The sequence below is a fragment of the Theropithecus gelada genome, chromosome 2 (assembly GCF_003255815.1).
Source record: "Theropithecus gelada isolate Dixy chromosome 2, Tgel_1.0, whole genome shotgun sequence".
Taxonomy (NCBI): domain Eukaryota; kingdom Metazoa; phylum Chordata; class Mammalia; order Primates; family Cercopithecidae; genus Theropithecus; species Theropithecus gelada.
In genome coordinates, this window is record NC_037669.1 from 77,784,108 (window position 1) to 77,806,388 (window position 22,281).

General features: G+C 36.4%; 1 protein-coding gene across 3 annotated transcripts; it reads right to left on the minus strand.

Annotated features, from left to right (window-relative positions):
- Window positions 1-3,822: 3,822 nt before the first annotated feature.
- C2H3orf14 (chromosome 2 C3orf14 homolog) lies at window positions 3,823-21,093 on the minus strand. Of its 3 annotated transcripts, XM_025375781.1 has the most exons (7): window positions 21,011-21,034; window positions 20,657-20,784; window positions 20,237-20,348; window positions 19,540-19,604; window positions 18,014-18,137; window positions 8,621-8,695; window positions 3,823-6,772 (listed from the first exon to the last, which is right to left on the minus strand). In XM_025375781.1, the coding sequence occupies exons 4-7, from the start codon at window positions 19,590-19,592 to the stop codon at window positions 6,644-6,646; spliced, it is 381 nt and encodes a 126-aa protein (XP_025231566.1). In that variant the 5' UTR covers window positions 19,593-19,604; window positions 20,237-20,348; window positions 20,657-20,784; window positions 21,011-21,034; the 3' UTR covers window positions 3,823-6,643. The 3 variants fall into 3 exon arrangements, with proteins under 3 accessions (XP_025231566.1, XP_025231564.1, XP_025231565.1); XM_025375779.1 differs by lacking the exon at window positions 20,657-20,784 and having other exon boundaries at window positions 21,011-21,093; XM_025375780.1 differs by lacking the exon at window positions 20,657-20,784 and having other exon boundaries at window positions 20,834-21,023.
- Between the last annotated feature and the right edge of the window lie 1,188 nt (window positions 21,094-22,281).

The following is a 22,281-nucleotide window of genomic DNA, read 5'->3' on the forward strand; positions in this document are numbered from 1 at the left end:
AAAAGAAACAGGTAAAGGCCGGGCGCGGTGGCTCAAGCCTGTAATCCCAGCACTTTGGGAGGCCGAGGCGGGTGGATCACGAGGTCAGGAGATCGAGACCATCCTGGCTAACATGGTGAAACCCCGTCTCTACTAAAAATACAAAAAACTAGCCGGGCGTGGTGGCGGGCGCCTGTAGTCCCAGCTACTCGGAGGCTGAGGCGGGAGAATGGCGTGAACCCGGGAGGCGGAGCTTGCAGTGAGCCGAGATGGCGCCACTGCACTCCAGCCTGGGCGACACAGCGAGACTCCGTCTCAAAAAAAAAAAAAACATAAAAAAAAAAAAAAAAAAAAGAAACAGGTAAAATTAATTTTAATAATATGTCTTTGTTTATTGTCTGTGTTAGTCAATTCTCATGCTGCTAATAAAGATATACCCAAGACTGGGTAATTTATAAAGGAAAGAGGTTTAATTGACTCACAGTTCACCATGACTGAGAGGCCTCAGGGAACTTACAATGATGTGAAAAGGGGAAGCAAACACATTCTTCTTCACATGGCAGCAGGGAGAAGAATGAGAATCAAGTGAAGGGGGAAGCCCCTTATAAAACCATCAGATCTCGTGAGGACTTAATATCACCCGAATAGCATGGGGGAAACCACCCCCATGATTCAGTTACCTCCCACTGGGTCCCTCCCATGACACATGGGGATTATGGGAACTACAATTCAATATAAGATTTGGGTGGGGACACAGCCAAACTGTATCACTCTTTGAAATCCAGTGTGTATTTTGCACTTACAGCATACCTCCATTTGGGATGCTAAATTTTCATTGGAAATACTTGATCTCTTTTGAGATTTTATAAAATTTAAAGTTGAAAAAGTAGATTCAGATGCCCAAGTTGTTCCAAGCATACTTAAAATTTTTCCAATAATTGAAATTAAATAAAATTTAAATTTCTCAGTTGCACTGGCTTCATCTCAAGTGCTTAATAGCCACCTTTGGGTAGTGGCTGCCATATTGGATAGCACAGATATAGAACATTTCCGCCACTGCAGAAAATTCTGTTAGACAATTGAGATCCAATTCAATTCACTGAAGAAACTGAGCAGCAATTAATGACAGAATGAGGACAAGAAGCTTGTTTGTAAGGAGTTTCATAGACAAAACAAAAACAAACCAACCAAAAACCCAGAACACCAACCTTTCTAAAGGCAGACATTCAACTGATTTTGAAAACATGGAGGACAATGTTTATAGAAGTTTTCTAGAAGGAATTAACTTTGCTTGTATGTGTTCTTATATATGATCACAAATAAGATTTAAATCAAACAGCTTACAATATGGAAGTTTTCAGGTTATGTTTAGTTTAGTGAGGGACTTCTTTATCATGGTAAAATACACAGAATATAAAAAATTTTAACCCTTTTAAAGCATATAGTTCACTGGCATTAAGGATATTCACATTGCTGTACAACCATTACCACCATCCATCTCTGGATATTTTTCATATTCCCAAACTGAAACTCTATGCCCATTAAATGCTAACTCCCTATTCTTCCTCCCTGCCCAGCCTCTAGCAACTACCACTCTATGAATTTGATTATTCTAGGTACTTCGTATTAGTGAAATTATACAATATTTGCCCTTTGGTGTCTGGCTTATTTCACTTAGCATATGTCTTCAAAGTTCATCCATGTTGTAGCATGTGTCAGAATTCTCTTCCTTTAAAAGGATGAACAATGTCCCGCCATATATATAGGCACCACATTTTATCCATTCATCCATCAGTGGACATTTGGGTTGTTTGCACCTTTTGGCTATTGTGAATAATGCCGCTATGAACGTTTGTGTATAAATATCTGTTGGAAGTACTGAGAATTTTTTTTTCATCTTTTATCATAAACCTATTCATTAAGCTTGCACAACTTACAAATAAGAAGCAGTGGAAATGCTGCTTCACTGGAAAACTCCAACTCAAGATCCTTGAATAGGAAAAGAGACTCTCAGTTCTATCATATTACTGAAAAATTACAAAGTCTGCTTTATTTTCTTGTACTAAGACATTTTAGATGTTCATACTATATTAGCCCTTCTCACCATCTGATATACCACATATTACTTTTCTGTTGTTAATGTCTGCCATTAGCCCCGTCTACTTGCTGCCTCTACCAGAATGTAAATTCTATGAGGACACAGATTTTTTTTTTTTTGCTTTGTTTTCTTCATTGCTGTATTCTTGGTGCTTAGAACTGTGCCTGCTACACAGAAAGCAGTCAATAAGATCTGTTAATGAATGAATGAATCGATGGTGTCCAAGTGTTCTCTACCTCTGTGTTTACTGGGTATCATTTTAAAGGGCTCTAGATTTGGCTTCTTTTGAACATCTTAGTATTGTTTTTACTAGGCCAGAGTATTCTAGTACAAGGAAATGCTTGTAAGTTCTACAGACCTTAAAAATGTCTGGAACAAGGTATGAAAAACAATTAAGTGGTATTGGGAGATGAAAGAAGCTAGAGATGTTCTAGACAAAATATATGAAAGGAATTTTTTCTCCCTCTAATTTGACTGCATTGGTCCCAAAGTGATATTGTATAAAACATCAGAAAAATTTCTACTTTGATAACCTAGATTTGGGGAGAAATAACAAAAAATCCTTTGATTTTTACAGTGGAGTCTGCATGACCAGTTACATAAAAAAGAAACTAAGTCATCACTTTCTAAAGTGAGAACATTTCATTGTCTCCCCTCAGTGCAACTATTTATTGGTTTTTACTGTAGTCAATCTAGATACTACTTTGCAGACTCTCAGTCTCTTTGTTGAGACATGAATTTCAGTTTTTAAAATAGCAAGAACTTTAAAACATTGCTATAACTTAGGGGACTGGCTCCCTTTTCTTTGTAAGCAGGGACACTTGACTCTGTGAGGTAAAGTGATGTCTGGAAGCATTTTGAGCCTCTGGTTTTGTTGGAGTCACTTTCCTTTTCTTGGATTTTAGTAAGGATATAATCTCAGATCCAGTTAGAAAGGGAGATCACAATGTGTCAAATCCACAAATCAATCCTCTTCTTAATTGCCAAACTTTGACACATCCCAATGTTTGTCCCAGAAAACTCTAAATGCCCTTTTATTAACAATGGGGAATTAAATTTCCCATATAGACAAATTAACTTCTAAATTATAAGAGAAACATGTGTTTAGAAACACATGGGGTGGGATGGGGGTGGGATGGGGGTGGGAGGGACCCTTGTTCCAACTTGAAGGTTTCCCAAAGTACTCTGCTCTTCTCTTTCTCCTACATATTTTCCACATACTTGTTTTTTTCTGCTTGAACTAATCACCTGGTTATTACCTTCTCTGAAGAATAGGTTTTGGACAGCAACTCTTTAAAAAAGATATCTCTTTATACTAATTACAGTGAAATAGGTTTAAAAAAATAGGTGACTATTGAAATGTATAGTGTTTAAAACCATGTAGCTATTAACTTTATGTTTGGGCGGCACGTGAAAAGGAGGTGGGGAACTCCTTAGTGGGACTGAAAACTTTATTGTGTTTTAAATAAAAGACTAGCTTAAAAAGAAAAAGATGTGAATTGGCTTAGAGTAAAAAAGATAAATTAATACACTAATGAAAGGAGAGGGGAGACTGTATTTTGTAGATAAGCCAGATTTATGGGCTTGTGCATTAACTTTACACACTAAAAACCTACTTCCCAGTGTTTTTAAAGCTTAATATCTTCCTCTTGAATTGGTGATAGCAACCCTTGGTTTCTCTGTCTCTGTCTCACACGCACACATGAATACACTGTGTGTCTCCAATTATCTCAGAAGTGACAAAATAATCTCAAAATAAGTTTAATATTGATTCAAAATAAATATGCACACATATTCACTTTATTTTTTATGGAAAAAGGGGATAATGCAAAATAGCAAAAATTGTAAACAGAGTTAGAGATTATCTTCATCTAAACCTTAAGCTGACAATTTAAAACACCTTGTGCATAATGCAGAAAAAAACTGTCCGTTTGACTTCACTTTCATTCACACTGCTCCCTACGCATGAGAAAGACCAGATGTCTGGTTTCCAGAGTATTAGGCTTTTTCCTTAGTACTTAAATTTTATTTTTTTTCAAGCTTAAAGAAAAACTGTAGCTCCTTCTGATCTTTAGCATTTTACAGTTTAATAATTTCATATAGCAGAAGTGTTTCTGCAGAAAATGAGCTTTGAATATTTATGCATTTGCAACAGTCCACGAATGGCTTTGGAAAAAATTATTTGACTTTCATTTTGAAAACTCCATTTTTCTAAAAAAACCATAAATTCATAGTTTTCATGGAGAAGAGTGGTGGAGTACAATGGAGCATATGGAAAGAACACTGAATTGGAGAGAAAGGTATGAGTAGATGACATTTCCTTTTCCTTGTCTGATTCCTACTCATTGTAGAAAAAATATACATTATATGTGGTATTCCTCTCTTCTTAACAGAAAACAATGTTTGGAAATTCCTGTGTAAAGCTAATTTGCCATGACGAATATAAAGCCCATTAATGGGATATCCAGGTCCCTATGGGAATTTTTTTTTTTTTTTTAAACAGACACCATGTGGTGCAATCTGTTACAGTCTACAAGGTGGGGGTGGGGAGGGGAGCTCTGGAGGGGCCAGGAATAAAGTCATCTCTGGGAGTTTTTGAGGTATTAACAAAAATGGGAAAAACACTATAGCAGGAGCCTTGGAAATACCTTCCCTTCTGCCCTCGATTGTAACCCAGGGTGTATTATGTTTACGCTTTTCAAAAATTATTTAGCTAGTCCTCAATTTTGGCGAGAAAAAAACCTGAACCTTTTTTGAGATGGTTAGATTGCCATTTGTTTTGTATTTTAATCTAACCTACTGGTGATTTAATTTACAGATCTCAAAGGAAGTGTACGCTCAAATATTTGAGGATGTTAATGTATCAACCACTGTGTAATTTTGGAATGTGCCTACTCGCTTGACACAATATTTTACCATCTAACAAATGTTTAGCCTTTTTTTCACTTGACTAAAGAGAAATAAGTTTCACATTGCTTCATTCACCTTCTTATGTGCATATGCTGGGAAAGATTGGATGTTAAAAAAAAAAAAAAACTTCCTCATGTTCCTTTCTACTACATCTAAATCTGTTTACCAATTCAAAGCTGCTAAAAAAACCTGCATTCTCCTGCTAAATCAACTGGATGGCTAGAAACCAAACTGTAATGTAAGAGAAAAAAATTATCAATTTATTTTCATGACAGAACATTCTTGAGAAGGTATAAAATTGTTCTGGTTGCTATGCCAGTTTTCTTTTTTCTTCCTTCCTCTGTCTTCTTTTTTCAAAGGCTTTTAGCTTTTAAGCTGATACTTTTTATAGTTATATAACAGTTCTAATATTTTGTGACATTTTGTATTGTGACACTATAGATGAAATTGTCATCGGACTGACACCCTGTGCTGTTTATTCCTTAATTACAACTGTTAACACTGTAGAGAAGCGTGCTAATCTGCCAGCACATATTATGAAAACAACATTATTGTTACCCACACCAACACCCACTCAACAGGATATTTCCAAGATGGTAGTTTAAAGGAACTTATCGGCACAATGGACATTTCAATATAGTTGTTGTTGTTGTTGTGTATTTAGCTTTTCCTATTGTCTTCTTTTAAAGACACAAACCAGTTTGAAATTTAAAACAAACATTTCATTGTAATATAGCATAGGTACCCTTTACTAGCAGAGGTTGCCTCTACAGTTGGAAAGTTATAAATTTTTTTTTTTTGTGATCAAGCAGTGGTGGACTGAGGAATCTCAAAGCTGTTTAGGGTTGTGACCTAACGCTTTCTGACTGACAGTTTTTTCAGGAATAATGAAAATAGAAGGAAGCAGGAAGGGAAAGTTTAAAGATGAAAAGACAAGAGTGGGGTTATGTGCATTCACAAGGTTGGCAATCCTTAAATAACCAAGTCAAAATCCAATAACCATTCCCAGCTCTAAAAGGCATCCTTTTTCAAACCAAGTCTGAGTCTTCCTGAAACTGGCTACTTATTGACTGTTTTATAGTTCAGTTCTTTCTGTCTCTAGAACTTTTAGAAGTTTGGTTATCTGTGAGGGATAAAATCTTATGAATTTATTTTCTCATATGTTATTTTACTAAAGCAGTTTATTTTAGGTGTCACTGTCTTTTAATTTGTTAAAAGAAACAATAATGGTTAAAAAAAAAAAAAAAGAACCATGTTGATCCTATACGTTGTCCCTAAAAAGTAAGGATTCTAAAAAACTTAAAACCAGAGCCAAGATACCTGCTTAGAGGAGAATGATTATAAATTGTTTTTTTTTTTTTTTTAAACAACACACACACAACACTGACAATAATTTAATCAATAAAGAATCCACCTTTTAATATTAGTGTTTAACATGTCTGTGGGTTTGGAGGAAAGCAAATTCATGACCTTGAAATAGTAGTAGGTGATAACATGAGACTTGCCAGTAAATTCTCATATCTTCATTGTCACTTAGGAGATAATGGAAGAATATAAACATATTTAATTCCTAAAGTTCCTGCAATAACCTACATACACCTTAACATTCAGCTTTATTAAACAGGCTTTTTGAAATAGCACGTGAAGAAGTCATCGCTATGCCTCATTTTGAATGGTATTTTCTGCTTCATTTTGATTTTCAACAGCAAAAGGATATGGTGCTCTTCCTAAAAGAAACTGTTCCCATTTGGGAATATATTCTTCTACTGATGCCCAGTAACGAGTCTGAAAAAAAAAATTCAAAAGTAAAAAAGCATATCAAGCAATTGAACTTGGCTCTTCATAATAGTCTAAATGTTTATTCACTTAAGTGTGTGTGTGTGCGTGTATATACACACACACACACACATATACGTAGAATGCATTTCCTCTACAGAATATTTTATGTTAATTTTAGAAAAAAATCTGGCTACTTACTAGTGTTAATTTTCAAATTTCTCAGTAAAACCAGAGTCTGGCAGAATTACAGGTTTTAGAATTTTATTGTGATTTTACACGCCCTCTTGTGGCCAACTTCATGATTATTGCCAATAGTATCATTTATGGTGATATAACCATTAAATGTTTTTGTTTAGTATTCCAAATCCCATACCAAATGATTACCCCATACTGAAATTATTACAATGAAATTATTAAACATAAATCATGCTTCAGGATTAACATCAAAAGATTTGACCTGGGATGAGATCAGGAACTGAAATACAACTAGTGTGTTATAGCACAGGAATCAGATACATTGGACCCTTGTGTAGGAAATATATATCCACTATACTTTTTCCCCATTTTTATGATGACAAAATGTCAATATAATTTAATAATTTTTAATACAAACAGCTTGGAAGTTGAGATGTTGTATTATTGGTCTGACTGTAGAAGTCTATAGGCTTTAGAAGTTCATGCAACATTGTGTGTTGTGTCTAGCTTTGATTTCTTGGGTAACTGCCCTAAGGAGGTCAAAGAGAACTAAACTGCCCAAAGCCCTGTGTCATAGGAGGGCAACTGATATTAGATCATCACTAGCAATCTCATTTTTGGAAATTCAGCCAATGAGTTAGCACTAGAAACACAAAAATATTCACTCCAAGCATTAAATACAGCAGTTCTGCAAGTTGAAAATGGTGAGGGATTCTATATGTCTATATATCTCTGCATGTGGTCTCAGAAACAGCCTGACATACTTAAAGTAAAGGTCATCCTGCTGTGCAAGACTAGTTAAGAAAAATACCATCTGAGGCCCGTTGTTGGGAGTTTCCCTGACATTCGCAGCTGGGGTAACTCCCATTGTGTGGGTCCTGTATAGGCCAGAGTAAGGTATTGGAGAATCAGACAAAGAAAAAGACATGTCCAAGATACAACTTTGTATCAGAGTTTTTTGTATCCTTGATCACTGCCTTGTTTTGTTACCCTAGATGACACAGAAAATTGAGGGGAAAATTCTCAGCCTCTAATTTTGAGTCTATTAATCCCCAGGTGGGGAGAAAGCAAAACCTGTATTTGAGAAAGGTCATTAAAAATACAAAATGAAACTATTCTATATGTAGTAAATTCCCATTCATCACAAACGTATTCATATACCAAATATAGTTTATTTTTGCCAACCATCTTCCCAATCTGTTCTTGAACTGAACAAAATAAAGCAGACAAAAGCCATACTATATTGTATGATAATATGCATTTAATTAGCTCTGGTTAAATTTTTGGTGAAGGGACTAAACTGCTACTTCTAACATCAGCAAGCAGCAAAAGCATTTGAGTTAGGTGTGTTGTCATCTCATGATTTAGCGCATATTGTCTGTTATGGTTTAACAGGATAGTTGTTTCTAAGTGACAAGGTGAAAAGATCCCCATCTTTATAAAATTTCCAATTGTTAAACTTTTAAAAATCAAGATACTTCTCAGTTACCTCCTATGTATACAGCACAGTACTGTGGACATAAAAAGATCAAACAGGCATATCTTCTTTAATGTACTGAATAAATATATCTGGAAAATATATATAACCATTGTTTAACTTGTAGTGTGCTACTGATAGATAGAGTCTCTCTTTTTACGTTTGTTCCTTAAGATGCTCACCTCAAGAGAAACCACCTCAGGCCGTGGAAGTGGGTGAATCCTGGTCTGTAGTGACTTTTCTGCTGCTTCTATATCCTGTAACAGATATCGGCATTTTATATTAAAGTGGATTTACATAAAACAAATGGCACCTGTACAAGCAATATCTATATCCCGAATCTCTCACCTCCACTCTTCTCTGGATATAGTTTGAATGGATGGAGGCACACCGCGGTAGGAAAACAGATCATTGTTCAATTAATCCATTTCAGATAAAGAATACAGCATTTCTTATTTTGAAATAGAGGTGGGGGAGGTGGTACTTCTAGGTTCTGCCTTTTCACTTTTGAATAGCTAGTAAATGTCAGTAATTCATGCAAAAAGAGTGTCTTATAATAGTGTTCAGTGCATTAATTTAGCTCTTACATCACTAAAAAACAGCCAGAAGGATAAAATAATAAAATATTCAGATACAAAAACAGTCAGATACTCAGACCCACCCTGTGCTAATCTTAAAAGTGAAGAGTTCTAGTCTCTCTAGAAGATGTAAATAGCATATCAATGGCACACATTTCATTTGTTCAATGTTCAATTAAAAAAATTATATGTATGCAAATATTCCATATATTTAATGGAAGCTCAGTGAGGTACCTCAGTACTTAGTGACAAGAACCTTTTCATTATACCATCTAGATCTTTTTAGTACTAGCTTTCTAAGCTAATTTCAATGGCAAGTTTTATTGCTAGCTAGTATGTCATTCAGCTGAAAGCATTCAAGCACCATGCTTTAATGTGTAGTTTTACTTGTAGATATGTGTATTTTTCTCTTATAGTTGTAAAAACACCAAGGTAACTAAACTTAATTCATACCCTGGTAAATATTCTTATCTTTATATATACATGAAGTAAACGCCCAGAAATGCAGGATTCCACAAATTTTTAGTGGAACACTTGAGCATTGTCTAATAAACGCTCCCAAAATCAGCACCCATGTTGTCTTGTGCCCACTTATGTCTGTCAAGTTCACAATGTGGCCTTGGTCACAGGCCATATAAATTTTGTCTCTCTGTTGAGCTTAGTGAGTTGATAGAAAAGAGAAAGTTATCTGATTCCTGTACAAGCACTGGAGCAGTCTAAGTAGAGGGCTGTTGGACAGACGGAGAGAGATGGAAAAGGGCGTGGGAGTGGGGTGTGAAGAAGCCAATGCTGAACAGGAGAAAAGAGATAGCAGATGGTAGCGGCGGGAGCAAGGAATGGGTGTGAAATGTAAAAGGGAAAAACAGGAAATTCCCTAAAGGGACTCCCCAAAGTTGCACAACCATTAATGCACCTGCTGTCTGGAGGAAGGTGATTTGAAGGAAAAAAGCCATGAATTTAGGGAAAAAAGCTAATTTTTAGCATGTCTATCCCATACCAGAAGTTTATAGCTAAGATGCATGCTAAAGAGCTTTTGATGCTGATGCTATGACGGATACAGAAGCCTAATAACTTTTGTGTGATTACATTGAGACGTTACAAGGTCCTGGAAAAATGTTTTTTACCTTTATAAATCAAATAAACACAAATAAAATAATCACAAGTCCAATTATGGTCCTTACTCGAAGAAGTTATAAGATTATTGTTAATGGCAGATCTTGGTACCACTAGCATTGTAGACAATATTATAAACATTTTTCTTGAAGACCAGAAAATAAGGATATTTAATATCTCTTATAGGAGAGCAGATTTCTAAATGGGAAAGCAGATACAAGTAGGAGACATATGGCCTGGTAAAGCAGGCCTATGGTTAAACACTTGACTGTTATCTCTGCAGTATTCTGACTATAAATTATCAGGCCTCTGAAAAACTTATTTCTTAGCTTAAGAGATATTTGCTTTCTTAGAAAACATGCTCACCTCTGATTCCTACTTTTCTTTCCCTTTGGCTGTCTAATTTTTCTCCCCTTGTTCCTAAGTGTGAGCTTTCTTAAGATCTGTGGCAGCTGTTCTCATATTTTTTATCTTCTCTCTCTCAAGACTGTGTCCTATCTAGCTTCAGTAACTTTTACTGTAGAGGCATGGCTAACCTTTCTTCCTAGCCCTTATTTCTCAACCAAATGAAACTAAGCTCATCTTATTCCTACAGGATATAATGAATGAACAATAGTAGGAATTCTCTTCCCTCAGATACCTATGCTCTATACTCTATCTTTAACTCTTCTTATACCTGCCATTTAAATTTTCAAAAGTCTATAAATTGTTCTTTCAGGATATCTCTCCTAGCCTTTCCATTTCACTCCCAATGCTATATGGCCTTATTATTACACTTATTCATTCGACAAATACTTGAGGAGTACTTACTGTATGATGCAGGCCTACAGTATGTCTTGTTTTACTTCCATCCATACCTAAGAGGGGATCAATTCATTTTTCTAAAGAACTACTTTGCATATGTCTTTCCCTAGACTTAAAAAATCATCAGTACCCACTACATAGAGGATGAAGTGTGAATTCCTTAGCCTGACTGAAAACAAACAAACAAACAAACAAACAAACAAACAAACAACTTTGCAATTTGATCCTAGCCTTCTGTAGCCAGTTATACCCTAATACTTCCACATAAGAACCTTTCCTTTGATTATATACTACCACAAGGTAAGGACTGTGTCCCATACAACCTTTATGCATCTGAGTATCTCACAAAGTGCAGGGCGTGTACTAGGCATTAAATATTCATTAAATGAATACATAAGATGTAAAAGTTTCCTGATTATAAACCAAAACTTTTTTTTTTTTCAAAAGGTACCCGAAGCAGGCAGAGGGAAAGGAAAAAGGGGGGTGAAAAGGGAGGTGACACTTACCTGACTATACATTGTTCCCTTGTCTTATAGACTTGCCACTAGAACATTTAAAATTTTATATAGTTATAGGACAAATAAAAAAGCAATTCCCTCCAAATTGGAAACTAAATGTGACAAATCTAACTATTATGTAGTTTGTGGTATAACCACATAGAGAAGAGCTACATCAAGTATTCTTAGAACACAGTATTCACTGGACACCCTTTGTGGGGGTATACCCTGGGGACAAAAAGAAATTGTAAAAGTTATCTTACTGAAAACCATTCTCAGTAATCATATTATTGGTGATAGCCATGTCTGTATCATAGAATAATTCTTTGGAAACAGATTTTCGGTGTTAGAAAAAGAAGGTAGATGCGTAAGATCAGCGATTTTAAGTTAAATCTTCAATCGTGTAATTGAATTGGAGATACTGTTATAAGCTCTTGATGTATTTTATTTTAAACAATAACAAAACAAGTTGCAATAAGCATTCTTAGTACCCAGATTGAGGGCTGTAAATATATTTCCTGCCAAAAGGAACCAGGGCTTCTTGGAGCAATGGCCAATTCCAGGTCTGGGCAGCAAAAGCACATAATGAGCCTGGAATAACTCATTACATCATAAAGAAAGGAAACTATCAAAGACTGTTAGGATAATGTCAAAGACATTCAGGAGTTAACTTGAAGAGGCTTCACCACAGTAAAAATGGGACACATAAGGCATAAATAAGAATAAAAATTGCAAGGGATCGAAACATTTCAAATCCCAGATAAACTAAAAACAAAATACCACCTTATTCGTCACCATTAGAGGATGCCAGAGAACCAAACTATGATTTTGAAAGCTATAGAGAAAGTGTCCAGAAGTCATACCTTTTCCTATATGAACTGTACTTCAGTGTAACCAAATAAGTGATGAGGGGAAGATTCTCTTTCATATAAATAACAAGCAATTGAAAGAGAAGGAATAAAAGAATTTGAATATTCTTTTTGCAACCTCTAATGAATATATCTAGGCAATGATCATCAATGACTGCCAACATTCCAAAATGAGACAGCCAGGAATTATGGAAATGTTCTTCCCCCAAACAATGAACCTGAATCTGATCCAGCCTCTAGAACTTCACTGCTCATATGATAGCCATTAGCCTCATGTGACTATTGAGCACTTAAAATGTGGTAAGTCCAAATTAAGATGTGCTGTAAGTGCAAAACATATACTGAATTCGGAAGGCTTAGTAAGAAAAAGAATATGGGATATTTAATTACAAATTTTTGGTAGAAACATTTGAAATAATATTTTGTATACACCTCATGAAAATGTTATTAACATTAATTTCATCTGTTTCTTTTGACTTTGTTAAAAGTGGTTACTAGAAAATTTTAATTACATATGTGCTCACAGTATATTTCTGTTGGACAGCACAGCTCTAGATCAATTTATAGGAATTACAGAGAATACAGGAACATGCAAAATGATACGTCAGAGATGTAATTAGCAATATCCAAACTGAGAAACACATAGGACAAATGACCTAATTCCTTTAACACATAAATTAAAAAGTGGATGAAAAGGTCAGGGGGTACTTTTAGAGACGTATCAATCAATTACAATGTTGGATTTTATTTGGATTCTCATCCAAACAAATGTAAACATGCCTACAGATTTATCAGAGAAATGTGAACTCTGAATATTTGAGGAATTAGTGGTAATTTCTTATTGATAATAGTATTGTGATTTTGCTTAAAATAGTAAAATAGTCCTTATCATTTAATGATATACACTGAAAAAATACAGATATATTCAGAAATAGCTAAAGGTGAAACAATACGATTTCTGGAGAATACCTTCAAAATAAACTCAGTGGTTGGGGAAGGGGATGAGGTATATAGATGAAGCAAGATTGGCCATGTTTTGGTAATTATTGAATCTGGGTAATAAGCACATGTAAGTACATTCTTCCATTCCCTTTTCTATATAGGCTTGAAACTCTTCATAACAATTAAAAAACAAGTTCCCAGTGTGGATGATGGTATAAATGTTACTCTATGGCAGAACTGAGAAGGCTATGTTTAAATGAGTTGATTCATGATTAGGAAAGGTAAAATATGAGCACAGAAAGTCACATGCTGCGATCTCTTTTTCTCCCTATCCCTATACATGCCACTTCCTCCAAAACTTGAAATCTAATACCTCACTATAAATATATACAGTGAACCTAGCTATGGCCAGGCTGGTTTTAATCTTTTAAGCTGCTGGAGGGCCCATTTCTGGGATATGAAAAATAAGATACTAAAGCACGAGATACAGGGTCATTGGTACAGGAACATGCAAGCATTTATTAAATGTATTCTTCAAGGAATTGGAGGTGAGAAAGGTAAGAAGGAAAGAAGAGAGATAGGGTCCTATAAGTCACCAACCATCTTGGGTGGCAGTTTGTTGAAGTCCCTGTTTAACTGCCAACTGCCCCATGAAGGCTTCCAGGGTGTTCTTCAGTGGAAGCATTCTCTCACCGGCTGCAGCACTTTCTCATTCTTTCTCACCCCGGAGTGTTTGTCCAGCTTACTCATGAGCTTACTCTTGAGATGATGTTGACTTACAGAATTGCCTTTTTTTTTTTTTTTTGAGATGGAGTCTCACTCTGTCATCAGGCTGGAGTGCAGTGGCGCGATCTTGCTCACTGCAACCCCCCAGCTTCCCGGGTTCAAGCAATTCTCCTGCCTCAGCTTCCTGAGTAGCTGGGACTACAGGCACACACCACCACACCCAGCTAATTTTTTGTATTTTTAGTAGAGACGGGGTTTCACCATGTTGGCCAGGATGGTCTTGATCTCATGATCCGCCTGCCTCAGCCTCCCAAAGTGGTGGGATTACAGGTGTGAGCCACCGCACCCGGCCCTACTTATAGAATAGCCTTTCTAGATAAAACTAAATTTTATGGTAGGTACATGGGGAGAGATGTCAGCTTACATTGTGGCAGTATTTATAGAAACACAATTTTCTCTTTCTCTTCCAAATCTATACCAATTCTGTTATGTTCTTAAAAGGCAGATAAATTCCATTTTACTAACAGGGAAAAATCACCCACCCTCTGTTTTCAAAGTTCACTATCTTTTATGATAGTTACTGACTGAAGCTTATTCTTCACTACCTACATTCATATCTATTCATTTACTAATATGTGCAAATATTTGATGGAATTGGTCGCTTCTTCACTGTTCCTTTATAAAATACATTCTTTGATATTTTATATTCCTGCTGTTTTCCAAAGGAATTTACAGACATTGAGTTCAAGGTGAATTCTGTTGGAACTTATTTAAATCTAAAAATAATTTTGTGTTTTTTAATTTTATGTGTAATTTTTACAAAGACTCAATTCAGAGGGTATGTGTAACAGCTGACTTTAAAAAAACAATAGTCACCCTAGTCAGGATTAAGGCACATGTTTCCTTGTAAGTTTTCTTTTAAATCTTCCATTTCAGAGTAATAACTGTCTCTACACCAATCATGCAAACCCCTTGTTAAGATCATTCCCAAGTATTTTAGAATTTTATTGCTAATGTGAATGTGATTTCTTTTATTTTCCAGTTGTATACCTAGAATTACTATTGATTTTTGTATCTTTTATCCACCAATTTTACTTAACTCATATTATACTACTTTCAGAACAAATTTGGCTTTTTAAAGTATATAACCATATCATTCCAAAATGCTAGTGTTATACTGTCCTTTTCAAAAGTGAAAGCTCATTCCTTTTTAATGTTCATTATATTGGTCAGAAGATCTAAATAAGGTCAAATAATGGATGTTAATAGACGTCATCCATATTTTGTACTCTTATTACAGAAATGCTTTCAAGTTTTATTGGAACCATTTTTAAAGTGTGGGCTGTAGTTCTAAAGTACCTATCCTAGATGTAACTTAACCTGTCCTGAACAAGTGGTATCAGGAGTAATTGCCCTATGGTTTCCTCATCTTTAAATTAAGGAATTAGCCCAGATCAGTGGTGTTTCACAGTTCCTTAAAGCCACAGCTGGGCAGTCAAGGAAAGACTGAACAGGTGGTGCTTTGACCCAAAGCAGGTCCACTTCTATCTATTTTAACAGGAAAACAAATTTTAGTGCAAAAAAATTGAATACCTTTAGATGAGAATCGAATCTAATATACATATTTTTAAAGTGTCTACCAACTCAAAATTCTGCAATCAAGTCTTATTTATTTATTTTTCCCCAGACACAGAGTCTCACTCTGTCACTCAGGCTGCAAGTACAGTGACTACGGTGCATGATCATAGCTCACTGTAACCTTGAATTCCTGGGCTCCAGGGAACCTCCTGCCACAGCCTCCCAAGCAGCTGGGACTACAGGCATGCACCACCATGTCCAGCTAATTTTTTAACTCTTTTTTAGAGACAGGGTCTTGCTGTGTTGCTCAGGCTGGACCTGAACTCCTGGGCTCAAGTGATCCTCCTGCCTTGGCCTCCCCAAGGATAATCCAAAGATTATAGGCATGAGCCACTGTGCCTGGATAAGTCTCATTTATTTTACTTTCATAATGACTTCTATGGTAGAGTCACTAAAATTCTTTTGAAAGTTTAAAAACATATGAGGGAAAGTAGGATTTTAAAAATTGCATATGCAATGACTCAAAGAATGCAAAAAAAGAGAAGAGGCAGCATCTCTAGCAGCAAGCACTGTGTTTGTGATATAATAGGTACTCATAAATGTTTACTGAAGTACTCAAAGAAAATATACAAAAATATATTAATTTTAGATCAGCGGGATGATATGGAAGGTATGCTATTTCGTCTTCTTCACCCTTTAATTTTTTTTTTTTTTATATTTTTTTTTTTTTACAGTGGGAATATTTCACTTTGATAATCAGGGGAAAAATATCAGACCAAATTGAAGTTTCTCATAACTGTGAAACCAGGTTCATTATGTTCCTTATATATGTATGACTATGATTTCTTAGCTACCCTTCTGAACTCTATTCTCTCCATTTTTGAAATCATCTTGCATCTAAATAGCAAATGAATCTTCCTTAAATACCCACTCATTTATTTCTTACATAAGTCTATATTTTTCTTTTGCTTAGTCATTTTCAGTAGTGAATTATGTCTATACATCAAGTCTCAACTTCTTTGGTCCGATAACACATATCCAACCTTGTTTCCTGTGAATTTCTAAGCTAGTTAGTCACACTCTCAGGATCATTAACAGGGTCATTCAGTCTTCTGGTCTTGGCTCTTTTGTAAGAATCCAACAGTATGCCTTGCCTTCTGCCTATTCAAATACAGGCTAGGCTTAGCTTCTTCTTTGAGACCTTTTTGAATATTCTAGCTCTCAAAGATTTTTTAAATTCTTATTTCTGTAGTCCTGACTCTATTCCATGTAATTTAATGTTTGATCACACAAAGTCTCTGGGTTCTTGATATCAAGAGCTCTGATTTATACTTATTTTGTTGTCCCTACTTTCTGCCCAGAACTAGCTCAACAGTAAGGACCCTCTAAGCATTCATCAAATACTTGCTCATTAAAAGGAAAATGCTTGAAAACTAAATATCATATCACGTGCTGCAGGTAGGTAGCAATTAAGCCTTCTAATTTAGTTTTTCTAACTTTTCAGAGCAAATTCCAGATTATCCTATATATTTCCATTTAAAAATAAATATTGCTAACACCATTGGGCAAGTAAGACATATGGCAATATAGAATGCTTTGGTAGCACTATGGCTGTGACTTAAATTACTGTGGATCAAACTGCCAGAAGCTGAGAAGATAACTGAATTTTCCTCTTCCTTTATCCTCTAGTGAGGACAGAAGATAACTATATCATGCCTATCGATGAAAATATTTAACAATAAAAAACTGAAAACACTGCTTTATAACTTAAATAATATAGTCTTACTACCAAATGTTTTAGTCATAGGATCTCTTGGAAGCTTGAATGGAAGCAAACTTTAGGGTTTTAATTATGGATGAAGCCATACAATTCTGGAAGCAAAGTATAACAAGCAGCCAAAAATGTTACACATATGATTCTACTCCAAATGGGCACATTGGCCAAATGGTGAGGCCCCGCACAATCATACACTTTGACCACTCCTCCATATCCATCAAGAGGGAGCTGGGAAATCTGTTATCATAGATATGAATTCTGTGTGTTTGCCTAGTCAGGCAAAATCAAATTGTTCTTGTTTTTATGATGTTTGATAGTTGTGAGTTGGCTCTCAATAGCTTATAGGTACTTTATGGCCTTTCAGGATTTCCTTTCAAATAAAAGAAGATGAAAGATGGAAAGGTACATCTTCTATTTCTTACTTCTTGCAAAAGGGTGACCTTACAATTCCTTCTGTAGTCATTGATTTTCTAGTTGATTGCAAACAGAGTTCAATTTTTTTTTAATTTAAAAAAATGAGGATACATATGTTACTTATCTAACTGACATGGGCTTTTAACAAAGATGCTGCTTTAGTAATTCTACTTATTACTCAGAACCAATAAATTACATAAATCAATATTATGAAACTTACCTAAAAGATTTTTGAGGAGGTGGGATAAATTTCTATATTCAAGTCATGGAAACTTACCTTTAAAAGACTAAGGTTCCTTTTAAAAGCAGTCTCAACTGTTTGGAGTTGAGATGCCTTTTCTGTATGTTGATCACCCAATTTATTCTCCATTTGTTGAAGTAACATTAATCTTTGTGATACTCTAGAAAAAAATGAAGATTATAGAGTTAAAAAATTAAAAGCAAACATTTTACTGCTTGACCAATATAAAAAATTCATTTCTTAATAACACCTCACTTCAACTCTACCCTATTCTAAAAGTCAATTACTATGTCAACTAATAAGACAGTGAAAAATCTGAGGTAGTTCAATAAGTCTTAAGTCAATCTGGTTAAAATCATTTTTATTTTCATTAACATATTCTTTATATATGCCATAAGTACATGCTTCTGTTTTTTTAGCCTCTCTGGTCTTTTGAAATTATTTTAGAATGTTGAAGATATGTTTTAATTTTTGGTGAAAATGCAAACTGTAATACATATCCCTTTGTACACATAGTTATATATACCTCCCGACACACATACATTGATATAACTTGCTATATGAAACCTTCTGCTTAACACTTCAGTACCCCTGAATCTCATGTTACACATTTAGAATTGTGCTAAACTTCCATATGTTTGAAGAAGCAATAAAAATATTTTTTCCCTCTTTTTCCAAGAGAAAGATGATGGTTTGATATATGAGTGAGAGGCTGTGTGTATGTATGCATACTCACAACAAGGTAAAACAGTAATTGAAGAAAGATGTAAAAAATTACAAGTAAATATCTTCAAACTACTTTGTTACATATAATATACTTTAAAAGTTTCTTGCTGGTCAAATGCTTATTTTATACATTTTTGTTCTTTTTAAGACAATATGTAAGATGATTAAAAGATACATAAGTTGGTATACACAACAGTCAAACTGTTTCCCAAATAGTTGTGGAGGTTCTCAAGAAACACTGTGTTTCATCGGGCTGTCTTAAAGGTGGAATTAAAATCCCAAGTCTATGAATAGTCAATTTTTTGGTAAGGAAAGTATCTTATGAGCCAAGGAAAGAACGTCTGGTAATTAATTAAAGAAAAGGAAAACCTGAAAGCCCACAGAGAGAGGAGGAAAAGAGTGAAAAATACAAAACAAAGAGCAGGACTGGCTACATAATTTGAGGGTCCAGTCTAAAATGATGCAAAACAATGGCATGAGAGCATTAAACCAAATGCAAGACCTATGACTGTATATAAGTCATATACCCATGAAGCCAGTCCTGGGTAAGAGGTTTAGAAAAGCCCATTAAATACCAATGTGGAGCCTAGAAGGGGTGGGAGGAGGGGCAAATTTATCTATATATTACTTACAAAGAGTAAAAATACATAGAACATATCTTTTAATCTTGCTTATTCATAAGAAACAAGGACATTCCCTAACACTAAGACCTCTTAAGTGTCAGAAAATTAAAATGACATGCTTTCAAATTTTTAAGTCATCCTGTGCATACAAAATTTCACTAACAAAGCTAGTTCAATTTCTATATCTGAATCATCCTTTAAAAAAAAACTTACATTTCTTCATGTCTTTTAGAAAGGCGAATTTCTTGAGCAAACAAGGAAGTCATCTTTAATCAAAGCTGTCATAAAGAATAAAAACATTTAAAGTTACTTCTACCACATGTCCTCAGCTTTGCAACATTTGATTATTTTAGTAGCTTAATCCATTGGTTCTCTCAGAAGAGAAAAGAAAACTTAAGATGTAATAATGTATAAAATGAAAGGACGCGATTAAACACATTTTTATTCAGCATGCCAGTTTTATCTAAGAACACCATGAATTAGGTAAACCCAACATATTTCGTATTGTCTCCTCTTTTCTTTCTAGACTCTAACCTCAATCAGAATTAAAAACAAACAAGCAGCTGGTACTAAGACTAGTAAACGTTTTATTGCATCAACAGAAAAAAAATCCGCTCTGTAAAATTCAACACAGGAACACCATCGCTTATGCATGTGCAAACACACATAGACAGAAAGGCAGGCAAACAAGTATGAGAACCAACTGGAAATTCAAGGTCTTTCCTTTATTGGAAGAGTGCCCAGTTCTACCATCTCTCTTCTAAATAGGAAATTACTTTTCATGCGTAACTGTGAGGAAAAGCACAATTAGATAGATACCTTCCCCTTCCCCTGGCTGCTCAGCACTCTCTTTTGTGGAGTGTAGGAAAGCCCATTTTCATGGCACACTTTACACAACGAGCAAGCTCACCTTGGCTAAAGACATTGGACCGATACAGACAGAGGTCTAGTGAAATGCCTTGAAGGCCTCCAAAACTGCAGACAACTCATCTGGTTGGGCTTATAAGCTGAAAGTGCTTGCCCTAAGGGAGAAAAAGAGGAATAAAATTCCTTCCTGAAATGAAGCTTTCCTAAATTTTATGAAATTAAACATCTATGCACTCTATAAAGATTGTCTAAAGATGGACACATCGCCCGAGTGTCCAGCCCTGCTAGAAAGCCCACGCCTATTGAGTGTAGGGCGCTGAACCCGGCCAAGGAAAACGGAAACACCGCCCTGCCCTCATTAGGTTTCCTCCTCTAGGCATGGCTGCCTTTCCTTCAGCACCGCGGACAGCAATCGCTCACAGGCCCGCCCTCCAGGGTCTAATTACAGATATTTTCAGCTAACATCACCGCAGGCCAATCCTCGCCGCCCTCCTCTCGGTTTCCTTTTGCAACAAGGCCAATTAACGCAGCGCCAAGGGAATCCCGGAAAGTCGGTTGATGGTAACTTTTCTGTGAGGCCCGCTATCAGCACTTCAGACAAAACCAAATCAAATTCTCCCTTAGAACCGAAGATCCGCACCTTCTCAGAGTCATCTGCCCTCCGGCCGCCCCAACTCCCGCTTATACCCAAAGGACTCATGAACCTTCCTCATCAACCTGGCTCTTTACGTTAACAACATCCTCCCCAGCGGTCCTGCAGGCCCCTGCGCAACCGTCAGGCAGTCAGGGCATCCACCCACGGTCCGACTCCACTCACCGAGCCCGCCTCTGAGCCCTTCCGGGAAGGCACCAGCTACTGCGCCGACGCCGGGGCCTCAGCGCAGGCCAGGGCGTGGTCACGTTGCCATATTTGCGCACGCGCGGCGCGCGGTGACGTCACCGCATCTTTATAAAGGGCTGCCTTGGCGCGCGAAAGGTTCGTGAGGTGTAGTCGCGGCAACCAGAAGGTGGGCGTGTGGCACGCGGCGCGCGGGAGGGTGACTTGGAAGGGTCTTTACGAACCCTAGGGAAAGGCGGTCTGGTAGTAAGTCCATTTCAAGACCTTTTAAAGTGAGACCTGCATATGTTGAAAGAGTTTTAGAGAGTGAAGCTGGGTCCTTAGAAGCTGGAATGTCCCAGCAGAATGTAGAAGTGCGAAAAATTCGGCAAAGTACTCTAAAGTGAGTGGAATTTACAGTCGGTTTATTCAGCGAGTGCATATGAAGCAGCTTCGAGGTGCTTCGTCCTGGACGTCTCATACTGAGCAGAGCAACGAGAGCCCCTGCCCGCTCATTGTTGGTAGACCCCGCGTTGACAGTAGTATTGCTGGATTACTCCTTGAGTGGTTTCTGAGTGTCAGTCGCCATATTTACATTGGTTATCTCGTTGAGTCCCCGCAACGCCCTGTGAAATGGGCACCATTAGCTTCATTTGACAGCCAAGGAGACAAGCGTGGTTGTTAATTTAGCGCTCTTTGTAATAATATCTCATTGCTGTAAATTGCATTTCTTAATTTTTGTTCTTGAAATAACTGAAGTACGTGGTAGTGTCAGTTCTCTAATATGCAGAGGAAGAAAAGGTTCAAGAGAGATAAAGTTGTTTTCTTTATAAAGGATGCTCTGCTGGTAAAACACAAAGAGCTAAGGACTCCAAAATCCAAGGTATATTTTTAATTTTCTCCTTCCAGAATATTTACGTAAAACGTAGCTCTTGCGTCAGGACCTCTGCACTTAATGTTTCCTTTGCCTGGAAAGCCCCTTCTTCAGACATTTATAGATTCGATTCCTTGTATCTTTCAATCTACCTCCTCACAGAACCATTCCTCTCATCTCCAATATAAGAAGATCCCCACCTCCTGGCTCCGTATCCTCCAGCTGCTTTATTTTTTCCATAACACAGTAACAATCCATATATTGTGTAATCACTCATTTATTTGTTTGCCAGTGCACCCACCACTAGAATTTGAACATCCTAAGAGCAAGTATTTTTGTCTCTGCTTTGCTGATGTATCCTCAGCAACCGGAACTGCCTGACATACAGGTGCTCAGT